Here is a 13,503-nt window from a genome sequence, read left to right on the forward strand (position 1 = left end):
AGCCTATACAGCTCGTGCCTCTGATACTCTGTCAAAAACTAACAAAATATCTGTTTGGTTTTTATTATCATCTCTATCACAGTCACGCTCACATGATATTGCAGTTTTCATCATCATGAAAGTTTATTATCTGCATGTGTTTTAAAGCCATATCAGTCTAAACTTCTTTATTTATGGTTTTCTGAGCGCACACATCCGAAGCACGCGGATGGCAGGTGGCGCATCCTGTGAGTATTAAACTAGTTCTCTTTCATGTGTTATTGCACTTAAATTGTGAAATACACGCAAGGTTCACATAAACATATGATGACAAAATATGTATGTGAATGTAAACAGCAAGTAAAGAAATCGCAAGTCAAGTGTATATTAGATCTGTGTGTATTAAAGTGGAAGCAGTGTAATATATGCTGTTAAAATGAATCAAACAAAAGAAACACAGAAAATCAAATAAATAACTTTAGTAGCTTTAATAAAAATAAATGTCTTACTTGAATGCCGCTGTTAAATGCTCTACCAAGGAGATAAACATGGAGGACTGTGTACAGCTCACTCAGGGACCGTCTGCAGTTGTGGGAGAGGCCTAAGCATTTGTGACATCACAAAAGCTGCAATCTGCAAACGGCTTGTTCTGAGACACTGCTTATGATTTATGGGGATTAAAAAAAGAGGAGTGGGTGGATTTTTACCATTATTGGGTGGTTGTATACACACACTGCCGACACATTTATGTTCAAACACCATGTAAAAGGGAATTTTGCATAATGGGTCCCCTTTAACTGAAAGTAACTTGCACTTGCATATCTTTAAAATTTGTCACTGACATTGTTTCTAGTGCACATTTATAAAAACTAAGGCCAAATCCTGGCTTAATCTAAGCCTTGTCTGTGAAACCAGGCCTATAAGTTTCAAATGTATTTTATTGCATGCCATTGTAGTCTTTCATCATACAAAAAACTGCACTATTCCTTGTCTGTCCAGGTTGCCTTCTGAGATAATCCTGAAGATTTGTTCTTTTCTGGATGCCTCCTCTCTGTTCAATATCAGCTTTGTCAACAAGCGGTTTCATGATCTGGCTAGCAGCAAGTGAGTTCATGATATAAAGAATTTGAATAAGGAATAATATATATTAACATAGATGCCCAGTGCTCTGTGGTCTGTGTTGTATGCTTCTCAGCTTGAGAATAAAAAGTGGAGACCCAGAGGAAGCGTGATGACAGAAGCCGTGAGCAGCACAAGTGTGGAAGAGAAACCTGCGGGATACTGGAAGAAGCTGCTACTCAAGGAGATGGCTGGTTGCAAGGACTCCAAGTGGAAAACAGAGCTAAAACACATGAACCCGCACACGGGCATGCCAGCTCTTACAGAGCATGTTCTCAGGTAGGAAATTAGTACTCACTGCTTTTCTTTGAACAGGGCAGAAAAAGAAATCTTTTGGGACCACAAATGCCATTACCTGCGTTTCATTACCTGCATAACATATATTTAATATTACCCAGAACTAAAGCAGACCCAAAAAGTAATTAAGCACTTAGCCACACCTAAACTGTATGAATTCCTCAAAATATCAAACCAAGTGCGAATAGCACAAAGTAACACACATTAAAGCAACACTAAGGAACATTTTTTTACCTTAAAATAATGTTTCCAAAATAGTATCAGTGATTCATCAAGTCGTAACAGGGTGAAAGGCACTTCTGGATTCGCTTTGCAGCCCTATATCTGCTATAACCACACCATGCAAGTTTGCCAAACCGGGTCGCATTTCTGTAGTTCGAATGAGACATAAGAAAACGAAAAATTTGACTTGCTTTATGTCAAGCGTTACAATAGTCATTATTTAGTTTTCCTTCATTTCTGATGTCTCACTACATCATACTTTCATGAAATCATGCAACATACTCTACCTTGTCAGTGGACATCGTTCATTCCAAAGCCGGTGCTAGATAAACAATAATTCGCCGGGGCGGCGAAATTATTTACGACAGCGGTAATGGACAATTCCGCTTCCAACCTGTAGGGCGACCGAAGAGGAAAAGTTCCTTAGTGTCGCTTTAAGCAAAGCATTTATGAAACAACAAATTGTTATTCAAAATTTAGTAGAGATTGAGTAATATAATTTTTTTCCAATCGGTACTGTTGTTTTTTTTCTTTTATTTGTTTAATGTTTGTATGTCCAATAACAGATATAAAAAACATGCAGAATATTTGTAATCGTTTTAATATGATTTATTACAATAATAAATAAATAAGCATTGCTTCACCACGAAAACATAAAATGTATTATTAAATATTTAAAATATTATTTGTTCAGTAGTGGCCAAAAATGAAGTTATTTACATAATCATGCTTTATTTAAATATTATTAAAAAAATGTTTTAAAAGATTTTTTTATCATATTGCATAGTTGCGCTTGGAGTCATTTGTTTTATTTGTGATAATGCAATAAACATACCAAGTTGTGCGGACATAATTTTTAGCCTGGCTGTCATAATTTCTTTTTATAAACACATGCAAAAACAAGAGAGAACCAATGAAATATAAATAACTGATTATGTTGTAGTCAGTGTATGCTTTTGTAATTTTATTTTTGTATAGTAAAATAAAACTTGTAGCTGTAGTTGGGCGCTTTTTTGCCTTTGTGTCTAAATGGTCAGACATTTAATTTCATTGTTTCTTTTCATTTATTTCCTTTGTTTTGGAATGCCTCATATAGCATAGCAAGGCATATATTATTTTAAAATATATGTCTTGCTATGCTATATTGCTCTTGCTGTGATATGAGAGACAAATAAAAGTAAATGCATTTTTAAACCTAAATAGAGTAAATCTATTGAAGTAGAAAAGGGTGAATACAAGTAAAAAAATAGTATTGGTTAAAACGATTGTTGGTGTATCTATAAAGTTTAGAGCATCTGTCAAACGTAAGTGGAACGTCCATAGTAAAAACGAGGAACCACATCTCTGGTTACTTTGTTTTACAGGAGATTACACATTCAGTGGGAGATCACACTCATAAGTAAGAATGGACGTGAAAGTGTCTTTAAGCAGACGCACAGTTTCTTTGAAGATTCATCGATTACGGTGTACTGGAACCGTGGTGTCTGGCCGTTCATGAGCAGTCTAAATGGCCTGAAGCTTCATGGAATAATGGGTCCATCTCTACCAGCTTCAAGAGACAAGTAAGGAACACAGCTGAAAAATCTGAAGCATGCATACGCTCATACATTCATACCCTCATCTGACTAATGCCTCTTATGTGTAGGCCAAAATGGCGCTCTCTGATTCACAAGACAAGTTTTGATAAAAGTGTACACTGGTCATTCCTTGGTGCTGACAAGCTTGTGAAGTTGCTGCGCTTTAATAATGGGATCATTGTCGGAGTCTGGCGGGTATGTTGATATATTTAGCAAAATTCTGATCATTTCAATATATTAGGGATGCACAATTCAGTACAGTATTTCTGTACCATATTGTTTTTAGTTTTTTTTACTGGTTAATATTGGATATTTATTTGTGCATTTTACATTTAGATGCCATCATCTAAGCTCACTTAAAGGTAATTATTAAAACACTGATAATAGAGCTGCAAAATTAATCGTTAAAAGATTGTGATCTTGATTCAAACACCCATGTGATCTTATTCCTAAATTACTACCATTCAGCTATGTCTATTAAACTTTTGACAACAAGTACGATCACATGAATATGTGTTGGCGCTTCCGCTGACCCAGATAAAACAGTTGTCATGTTTAGGTATGAAACAGTAATCATTATTTACGTGTTAAAATAATTCAAATTATTACTGATGTACTGGGATAAAAGTTTATAGTTCGAATATAAACACTGTTGTCTACAGTCGTGATCAAAATAGAGTAAATCAGTTTGTGATAGTACTTTGATGCTTCAAATAAAGATTGTATCAATTATGCAAGATTAAGATTGTATTAAGCCTTTATGTGTGAGTCATTGAATCATTCATTCAATTTATTCAAACTGATTTATTTATTTTAAATAATCGATTCGAATTAAATATTTTGTTTAAAATAGACATCAACATTTAGTCAGAACCTAGTAAATGGCAAGTTATTTTGTGTAGTTGCCCATTCAATATCATGGGAGAATTGAGTTCTCTATTTTAAACAAAATTTCCAGAATTGTGCAGCTTTAACTTATTTAATAACACTGTTAAATAGAATCCATAGCAAATCTAAAAATGTATGTCCATTATTCACATTGTACCTTTTTATGTTGTGATGCCTATATTTACTTGCAGCATTAAAAATTAAAATCAGTAATTTAGACAAAATAGCGTAGTGTATTTGAATATCAGCCATTATCACACATAACATGAAAATAATTATCTATTGGCTGATTGGTGCATCCCTAATATAAATGATTCAGATTTTCTTTTAGAAAATAAACTTTATATTGTTATTGCGAACATTATTTAACTTCACGTCTATATGGAAGTTTTATCTATGTTGTTTCTATTTTATGTTCATTGGTGTTGTTTGCAGGGAAATTGGAAAATTGCCTTTGTCATGGTCAACCTTCACTTCAACAAACTGATTGAAAGAAGTCTCCTTGGGTCATCATTTTGGTACTGAACTCTTAATGGGCATTAAAGGAGAACTCCGGTCAATTTTAACATTGAGCTCATTTTTTTGTACATTTGGAGTGCTGTCAATACAGAGAACAACGACAAAAATCGGTGTTGCCTACACCGAGTTATTCTATTTTTAAAATTTGCACCCTATTGACTTCAATGGGGCAAGTAGTAAGCCTGCTTTTTAGCCTCTTAACATCCTTTAAGTGTCATTACAAGTGCACAGAAAATGTGAGTGATTCCTTCGGAGTGAACGCGGGTGAATCTGACTGCAGTAGATGTGAAAGATATTAATAAAAATGAAGTTAATTCAGCCAGCGCTCATACCTTTGTTTACATCCTGTTTTCGGTCGAAGTCCACAGTAGTCGATTGTCGAGTTCACGCGCGTGATCATATGTACTAAACCTATGCGCGTGAACTCGACAATCGATTACTATGGCCTTCCACCGAAAACAGGATGTAAACAAAGGTATGTGCGCTGGCTGAATTAACTTCATTTTTCTATTCTATCTCTAACATCTACTGCAGTCAGATCCACCCGTGTTCACTCGGAAGGAATCACTCACATTTTCTGTGCACTTGTAATGACACTTAAAGGATGTTAAGAGGCTAAAAAGCAGGCTTACTACTTGCCCCATTGAAGTCAATAGGGTGCAAATTTTAAAAATAGAATAACTCGGTGTAGGCAACACCGATTTTTGTCGTTGTTCTCTGTATTGACAGCACTCCAAATGTACAAAAAAAATGAGCTCAATGTTAAAATTGACCGGAGTTCTCCTTTAAGGTTATTTAGTATGCTGCTGAAGTTGATAACGTATAGTCCCTTAACATGTAAAGTTTCTTGGTTCACATCAATAGTCCCTACATCCCCACGGAGGACACTGCTCTGGACTCTGACCGTGGACGACATGGATACACCCTGCACATTGTGCTTCACAATCCACTTCAGCGAATCATGTGTCAGCGCTTTTCCCCACTCTACATCAGCAGAGGTAAATATATAATTCGTTTTTGTAATAAAATTAATACAATTTCAAATAGTGTGCTAAAACTGAAAACTTCACTAAACTAATTTATTTTCAACATATTTTGATATTTAAATAAAACATTTATTACCATAGTAAATAAATAAATAAATAATCATCATGTTTCTAAAACATAAAATGTATCATTAAATACTATTTTCAATAATATTTGTATATATTTCTAAATATTTTTAAGCTCACGCATTTAATTTCATTGGAGTGTCTCATTTAGCCATAGCAAGGCGTATATTGACGAAAACCCATTTTTACTTTCTTTTTTCGTAGTCTGATGTGCTAGAACTCGAAACTTCACTAAACAAATTTATTTTCAACAAATTATGATCAAGATTTTGCTATTTAAATAAGATGATATGAATAATATGAGTGTTACTTTGCACATTTGTTCTTGTGCTTTACAGCGCCGTTTCATGGGGACTATGTGCAGTTGGTCGCCATTGATTTGGCTGATGTGACTCAGCACAAGCCTGTGGCAAAGATCAGTGTCCCATGGCAAGCAGAGGGATTGCAGGGAGATGTTGAGGTACCTATGATTGATTCCTAATTCTTACACTCAAGACTGTATTTCTCCCTGGAACTGACTGGTTAGTGCTGGCATGCTATTCTTTGGATATTGCCTATAAAGAGATGGGTAGGTATCATGCTGTGTGTGAATGGGGCAAAATGCTGAAGACTTACTGTACGCGTTGTAATAGACAAGTGTGCCCTGTTTATTATTACGCATTTTGTTTAGATATGCATGTCTTAAACATTCCTTCTTTATCGAAAAGTATTAATGTTTACTTGCTCCACCCGCCTAGCGCTGCTGTATGATGACTTTGACGGTTCTGGATGAGGCTCAGCGTCCCTTCTGGTGTGTGAGTTCTCCTGTTAAGATGTGCAATAAGCTCAGAGTGGTGGACTTGGAATACGCAGGTGAGCAGTTCATCATCATATACGAGGATCTGGAGGGAAAGGTCAGAATGACCTTTGTGTGGATGGAAGACCTTCAGCAGTGCTTTTTGGTGCAGTTAATTACTTCATTCCCAGCAGCAAAAGTGAAAAGGCGCTTTGGGGGAGAATCTTGAAAATGTTGCAATATCTGGTTGGTTTCCATTTAGAAAAGTTGGAATGATTCTGCCAGTGCTTTGAGTTGTAAATATCCAAAGATGATTTTATTTCTCGTTTCTTATTCATGAAAATGGTGCCTATTTGTCAGTTTGTTAATGTTTAAGTCTGACATTTTTTGTTGTTGTTGAGTTTCAAGGACTGTTGTTTAGTCTGGAAATGCCAGAGTGCTAAATTTAAATTTTGTAAAAGTTGTTCATTTTTGGCATCCAATTTTTCATAGTTTCATGAAGTAGAGTAAATTCCGTTAAGACAATCAATAACACAATGGTGTGTGAACATCATGTTTACTGTGTAACTAAAATCAAATTTTGAATTTGCATGAATGATTTATTTCTCATTAATGTTTTTATGAAGGTCAAGTGCTGGAGTGATGCTTTTCGAAAACGTTCAAAGGACATTGAGAAACACTGTTCAAAACGGCTGGATTTGATTGATGTATGGAGGCACAATTTAGAATCAGCTAAAATTCTTCTCCATTATACCAGCTGTCATGAAAACATCATATATAATAGCTCTCCCTTTACATGAATGTGTAATATCCACACTACAAGCATCACCATAAGAAATTGCAAACATTAACAGGTAAACAGGTTGCCTTTAGGCGTTGGTCTTTCGACACTGCTTTAAAGCGTCTTCCAGAGCTGCAAGAACCATCGCAGCGTTGGCCTTGTTGCAGTTGTATCCCATGAGTCCAATCCGTATTATCTAGAAATCAGTTCAGCGGATAATTATTCAGTATGTAGTTGAATGTGTTGTCGTGCACTTATGTCTTGTTGACTACCTTTTACTCACCATGCCAACAGAGGGCCCTAGACCTCCTGTAAACTCTATTTGGTGATGCTTCAGGATGTAAGCCAGCAGTTCCTTCCAGTTATATCCCTCAGGGATGGCAATGGTGGTTACTGAGGGTAATCTCAAATCCTTTGGAAATGGGAATATAGTTGAACTGCTTTCTCTTTTAGGGTATATTATTATTCTCAGAATTAGCAAGTGAATTCAACAACAAAAGTTACCCTGTCCTTGATGAACAGCTTCAAGCCCAGGTCTTCCAAGCCTTTCCAAAGATACTCTGCAACTTCTCTATGATGCCTCCACGAGTTCTCAAGACCCTTGAGCAGGCATTTAAGAATTATTAACCCCATGACATCACATACTACTCATTAAAGATCCTTTAAATGTATTAACTGCCATATTTTGTAACCGATAAACACTACTGTTCAAAAGTTTACTGTCAGTAAGATTTTTATTTCTTTTTTTATATCAAGGACATGTTAAACTGATCAAAAGTGACAGTAAAGACATTTATAATATTACAAAAGATTTCTATTTCTATTTATCAAATAATCCTGATAAGGACTGATATACAAGCAGCAAATCAGCATATTAGAATGATTTCTGAACTGGATCATGTGACACTGAAGACTGTAGTAATTATTTTAATTTGTATGTTATATCATAGTATTTCTGTCTTTACAGTATTTTTGATCAAATAAATGTAGCCTTGGTGAGCATTAGAAAAAAAAAGGAAATCTTACTGACCCAAACGTTTGAATGGCAGTGCATGTAATATCATAGATTCATAAATCTGAGTACCCAGGCTGTTATAGTTTAAACAAAAACACATAGTTAAGAAAACAAGCATCTAAGATTGAATTATTATGTCCAGCTAGGTGTTATATATCTAGCCCCTACCGTTTCAGCAAGGATGGCTAGACTTTCCCTCAGGGCAAAGAACCCAGACACAGGTCCTGTGTGATGATATCTGAAACATAGTTCAGTTAGTTTTACGCAATCCTTCACTCAATCAACTATTGAGTCTCGCAAGAGAAACTGTTTGTGTTTACCATACTTACATTCTGTCTGGCTTGCCATCATTGCCCCAGTAATTGGATAAGTAGGTCATATCAAGGAGGTAGGATACTGGCTTTGTTTTCCTGTTAAACATCTTGTGGCTATATCACATTTGAGGGGAAATAAATAACATTAGTTGATTCCACTAATTGTTAGAATGATTCTGTGTGTGCAAAAACATACTCATGTATATATATTCACAAGTCTCTCCTCACCATGCTCTTTCGCTAAATGAAATTGGTGCTGTGCCGGGTGGAGCATTCAAGGCTTTTTGGGATCCAGTGTACAGAATATCAATATCTACAAAGAAAAAGAGGATTCATTATGTAGGACACAAATGGTTGAATTTAATCCACAGGCTTTTACATAGAGATTTAGAATATGCACATGAACAAATGGTCTTCTACTCACTTTGTTGGTCCATTAAAAGTGGTGCAGCTCCCAATGATGCCACTGAATCCACTAAGAGCAAACAGTTGTATCTGTATAAACAAAACCACGCAAGAGCACATCAGTGGACAATACAGAATTTTTTTATTAACATTATTTTAACATTCCTCGGACCTCATTTATTCCCAGTAGCCAGATGTTTATGTTGTTTTACACTCCTGACAGTTGATTTGTGAATCTTTACAGTGTAGCCTATACCAATCATAAAATCTTCAGAACAGACCTCAAAAAGAATCATTAACATTTTCAGAAAAATAGTACTATAGAAGTCAGACATTAAGCTAAATGATTGTTGAATATTCTTACTTGTGACATATTTCACCAATGCCGTCCATTGGGTGCACCAGTCCAGCTGATGACTCTCCGTGTGTGAGAAAGAAGAGAACAGGCTTATGTTTAGCCAGAGCCTGTAGAATGACAAATGTTGGTTACGGAGCAGTGATTTGCTTTGCTAGTCATATAACATACAGAGGCCATAATAGAAACAATATGCAATGGAAACTTATCATTTATGTAAGAAGTAAACATTTTAACCTGTTCAATTTCTGCATTTGTAAAATGTCCTCCGGGTGGTTTTACCAAGGTGTGAACCTTTGCACCTATGGAAAGAAAGATGTTTAAAGTGGTGCTCTCATCAACAGATAAAGAACCAAACAATGGGATGACATTATTATTAGATTCATACCCATCCGCTCAGCGATTTCTGCAACTCGTTCTCCCCAGATTCCATTGATGGCAACGAGAACACTTTCTCCAGGCTCCACAATGTTGAACACTGCACATTCCATCGCCGTGTGGCCGGAGCCACTCATGGCCAGAGTCATGTTGTTACTGGTCTGAAAAGCATACTGGATTCCTTTCTTCATATCATTCATAATCTATGACAAAATGTGTGCATTGACTGTTAGAATCTTCAAAACAATAGTTTCAATAGAGTTCAATAGTTTCCACAAAGGCAGCTCAGATCTATGAATCATAAAATGATGACTTGATTATTTAGATTTTTTGTTTTGTTTTGAAAAATCCAAACATATAGGTGGTGAAGCAGCCCAGAGATTATGTCCAGAAGAAATGTTGGCACAAGTAGTTTGGCATGTTTTTTTTTTAAATGATTATTTCTTAAATGCTTCATTTTTTTTAATACTATATCATTAAATAATAAAGTATTTAAAATATTTTGTTAATAAAATATGATTTAATATTTAAACTTTAAGTTTTATAAAAAGACGTTTTGAATATAAATATTTGAAGATAGTTTTTTTTTTTTTACCTTGAAAAATATGTTTTAAATACGTTTTTGAAAATAATGCTTGTTTTTATAGTCATGAAATCATTTTAAACATAAATTATTAGTTTTAGGCTAAATGGTAGGCTATTAACGATTTAAAAAAATTTATGAAACCACCATGATTACAAAAATTACATTTCTAAGAACTTTGAACGAGCGTTTTAAACCCAGACTTTCTTATTTGCCATCGGCCCATATCAAAGTTATACAATGCGTTGGTTCAAAAACGCAACGTAAAATTTACCTCAAACATTTCCGAGTGCATATGACCTATTATAGGTCTCCCCCCTGCCGCTAAAATACGAGGCGGCACATTGGAGGGTCCTGGTCCAAACAGGTACCGGAATGGAGCCTCGAGCGGCCGGAGCATGCACGCCGGTGGAGGGATGGTCACGGAGGACATCCCGCGATGGACGCTGTGTTTGGTGGACCGCGCGCATTCCAAAGGCACCTTCGCCAAACGCGCGCATCTGGATAGGACAGTCCTTGGCATCATGTTTCTTCTCTCTGCAGTTCGTTAAAGGGACAAAACTTTGCGTTCGTCCATTTTAAACAAACAGGTCTCTGACCCCTGGAACTCAGAGCAACATGCGTCATGTTTTTGGCACAAAATCCCCCCGCCCTTCATCTTTCAAACAAGGTATAACGGTTCAGGGGTAGATAAGAGGGATGTTCTGAACAGCATAACAAAATAGAACAGCCAGTAGTAGCACAATGATCGAGAAACTTATCCTGTATTATTATGTAAGGCTGTGTTTTTTTTGTTTTGTTTTTTCGTCCTTTGATTCGATATTTGAACCCTTAGTTTCCTGAAACCTCACTAAAATACGTAAACAGAGCACAGGTGTTTATCTGAACTTTTTCACAAAGTTAAACTGCCCTGTACTGAGAGATTAAAATGTTGCAGTCGATTAGTCATTGGGTGGACAGGTATTTAAATACAGTAGGCTATTTTATATTTTGAATGGATATCTAGCCTATATTTATTCATATTGTTAGATTAGGAGATAAGTAAGTTTGATGCTGGTTTAGTTAGTTTAAAACTTCTATATACCCTCTTCAGGTAAAGAGAAATATGTAGAAGTAATAAGGCCCATATTTGCATAAATGTTTTATCAAACAGACAAAAGTGAGTTTTTGTTTACATCCTTTACAGAGTGCTGTATTGATTCATTTATTGTCCACTTGTTTACCAGCTCAGTACAGTCGATTGGTTGTTGTAAACACACACACACACACACATGAACAACATTGGTAGGCTACTCATTTGTCTCTCACTTGGTCTGTGCAGCACATTGCATTAGTTCACATATAATTCTGATATTTCAGTTTACAAACTTTAAGCAATTTTGTTATTTTGATTCTCAATTTTTAATGTGGTTTTATTTCAGTGTTTAAAAGAAACTATAAAAAATTTCAGAATTGTTTCAACAAATGTCTATGGTAATAGTACAGTGAAGGGCAACTGGTGCGCTACTTAGAAAGTTCACACCAGCTGAACATTATTAAGACTTAGTATATATAACTTCAAACTAGTTTTTCCATATTATTTGCATTTGAATAATCTCTATAATGTAATAATGTATCTAGTAACTAAAATCTTTTAATTATGTAATGATTTCCTGAGTTTAAATATATTTAATATTCAGCTATATTTAATTTGACCATTTTTGTATAAATGAATGAGCAAAGTGTTAACATGAATAGATTGCGCTGTTCCCATTCAGTACTAAAATGCTTACTCTGTACAAAACTAGCTGTTCAGAACACAGTGATTCTCCAAAAGCACACCAGTCTTGTGTCATAGGAAGCAGATGCTGATGTCAGAGCAGGGACTTTGACCAGAGCACTGGTCCCCATCACTTATCCTACAGTAAATAATTAGTCTGCACAGTAAATAAGTGGAAACGCAATGTTTACCCTTGTGTGCCCTTTGCACTGTGGTGGGGGTCAACACCCACTTCACAAGCCAGAGTAAGAGAGATGCAACTCTTGCCATGCTTTTGTGAAAGACAAGACATGTATGCAATGCATATTGACCATATTGACGTGGTTGACCTTCAAATGCTAATTCAAAAATTGATTATATATTTAAATTGACATCCACTTGTGCAATAGTGAGCAGAATGATGTCAGCTGCCCAGTAGATGGGGCTGTTCTGCTAAAACTATTTTAGTCAAAAACCTAACTTCAAACCAAGTACATTACCAGACATACACCTCTCTTCTACGCTTTGTAATACCACACTCTTCCTATCTCTTTCACGTTATTTATATAGGGCTTTTTTTTTTTTGCCCCTGCAGCTACCACTTTACACATAAAAAAATAGGCATACACTAACACATGTTTTCCTACCCCTTTTAACAACGTAATTGTGACCACCTAAATCACTAATCAATCTACCCAATCACTAATAATACGTCGCAGCGTCTGTCAACTGTACTGTTTTTTTCGGCCCTGATATTGTCCCATCTCATTTCCTTCTGTGTGTCACCTTGTTGTGTTTTAGGTGTTATGTGTTTCACTCTGTATGTGGTGCTTTAATCCCCCATGCCCTTATAAGGACCCAGGGTCTTGCTAAAACATGGTGAAAGGTTATGGTAGGACAACAGTTAAATGCACTGAATATAAATGTAACTTGAATGTAACATATTGTGTATGTACTTAAAAAAATATATTGCCTTACAAAAAAATTTAAATAAAATAAAGTTGTCCTCCGAAGAGGGGGTTAAAAAGAGGTGGGTTAAAAAAAAAAAAAAAACTATTTTAGTCCATTGAAGTTATTACGTTTTTTATTTGACTAGTACAATAGATTTATCTCCAAAATATTTTTTTCTTGTTTATGCATCAGAGTAAAAAAAGATAATTGTGTCTCTATATTTCACAATGTTACTTTTTATCTTATCTCAAAAAAATGTGTTATACTTTTTATGTTTTACATTGAATATGTTTTTTCCGCCCAAAATAACCACCAGATAAAGTCTGAGATATATTTTTGTTGTTGCTATGGACTAAGTTGACTAGAGTGATTTAGAAGTATTCAATGTGAAGCTTAGACTGGTAGCGTACCTGAGAGAAAACGGATTTCACATTAAGTGATATCATTTTCAGCAGTAAGAAAAATGACTGCTTGTTGTTTTGCAGAACATCAGTT

General features: G+C 35.5%; 2 protein-coding genes across 2 annotated transcripts; one reads left to right on the plus strand and one right to left on the minus strand.

Moving 5' to 3' along the window:
* The first annotated feature begins 982 nt into the window (after positions 1 to 982).
* On the plus strand, positions 983 to 7,077 carry LOC311292618 (F-box only protein 15). Its single transcript, XM_084412347.1, has 8 exons — positions 983 to 1,083; positions 1,144 to 1,377; positions 2,982 to 3,179; positions 3,263 to 3,389; positions 4,518 to 4,600; positions 5,466 to 5,599; positions 6,052 to 6,173; positions 6,451 to 7,077. The coding sequence occupies exons 2-8, from the start codon at positions 1,211 to 1,213 to the stop codon at positions 6,715 to 6,717; spliced, it is 1,098 nt and encodes a 365-aa protein (XP_084268473.1). The 5' UTR covers positions 983 to 1,083; positions 1,144 to 1,210; the 3' UTR covers positions 6,718 to 7,077.
* On the minus strand, positions 7,028 to 11,062 carry agxtb (alanine--glyoxylate and serine--pyruvate aminotransferase b). The gene is made up of 11 exons (XM_084412346.1): positions 10,594 to 11,062; positions 9,747 to 9,939; positions 9,596 to 9,660; positions 9,368 to 9,468; positions 9,023 to 9,093; positions 8,827 to 8,911; positions 8,614 to 8,712; positions 8,453 to 8,522; positions 7,774 to 7,869; positions 7,553 to 7,681; positions 7,028 to 7,465 (listed from the first exon to the last, which is right to left on the minus strand). The coding sequence occupies exons 1-11, from the start codon at positions 10,843 to 10,845 to the stop codon at positions 7,358 to 7,360; spliced, it is 1,269 nt and encodes a 422-aa protein (XP_084268472.1). The 5' UTR covers positions 10,846 to 11,062; the 3' UTR covers positions 7,028 to 7,357.
* Between the last annotated feature and the right edge of the window lie 2,441 nt (positions 11,063 to 13,503).

Source organism: Rutilus rutilus (assembly GCF_951802725.1).
Source record: "Rutilus rutilus genome assembly, chromosome: 6".
NCBI classification, from domain to species: Eukaryota; Metazoa; Chordata; class Actinopteri; order Cypriniformes; family Leuciscidae; genus Rutilus; species Rutilus rutilus.

Bases quoted from the DNA above. Each gene is read 5' to 3' on its own strand.
- LOC311292618 (XM_084412347.1), top strand. From the start codon at position 1,211: ATGACAGAAGCCGTGAGCAGCACAAGTGTGGAAGAGAAACCTGCGGGA. The intron at 1,378-2,981 runs GTAGGAAATTAG...TTTGTTTTACAG, and splicing joins CTTACAGAGCATGTTCTCAG to GAGATTACACATTCAGTGGG. The intron at 5,600-6,051 runs GTAAATATATAA...TGTGCTTTACAG, and splicing joins CCCACTCTACATCAGCAGAG to CGCCGTTTCATGGGGACTAT.
- agxtb (XM_084412346.1), bottom strand. From the start codon at position 10,845: ATGATGCCAAGGACTGTCCTATCCAGATGCGCGCGTTTGGCGAAGGTG. The intron at 9,094-9,367 runs GTAAGAATATTC...TTGTTTATACAG, and splicing joins ATTGGTGAAATATGTCACAA to ATACAACTGTTTGCTCTTAG. The intron at 8,523-8,613 runs GTAAGTATGGTA...ACTATGTTTCAG, and splicing joins GATGGCAAGCCAGACAGAAT to ATATCATCACACAGGACCTG.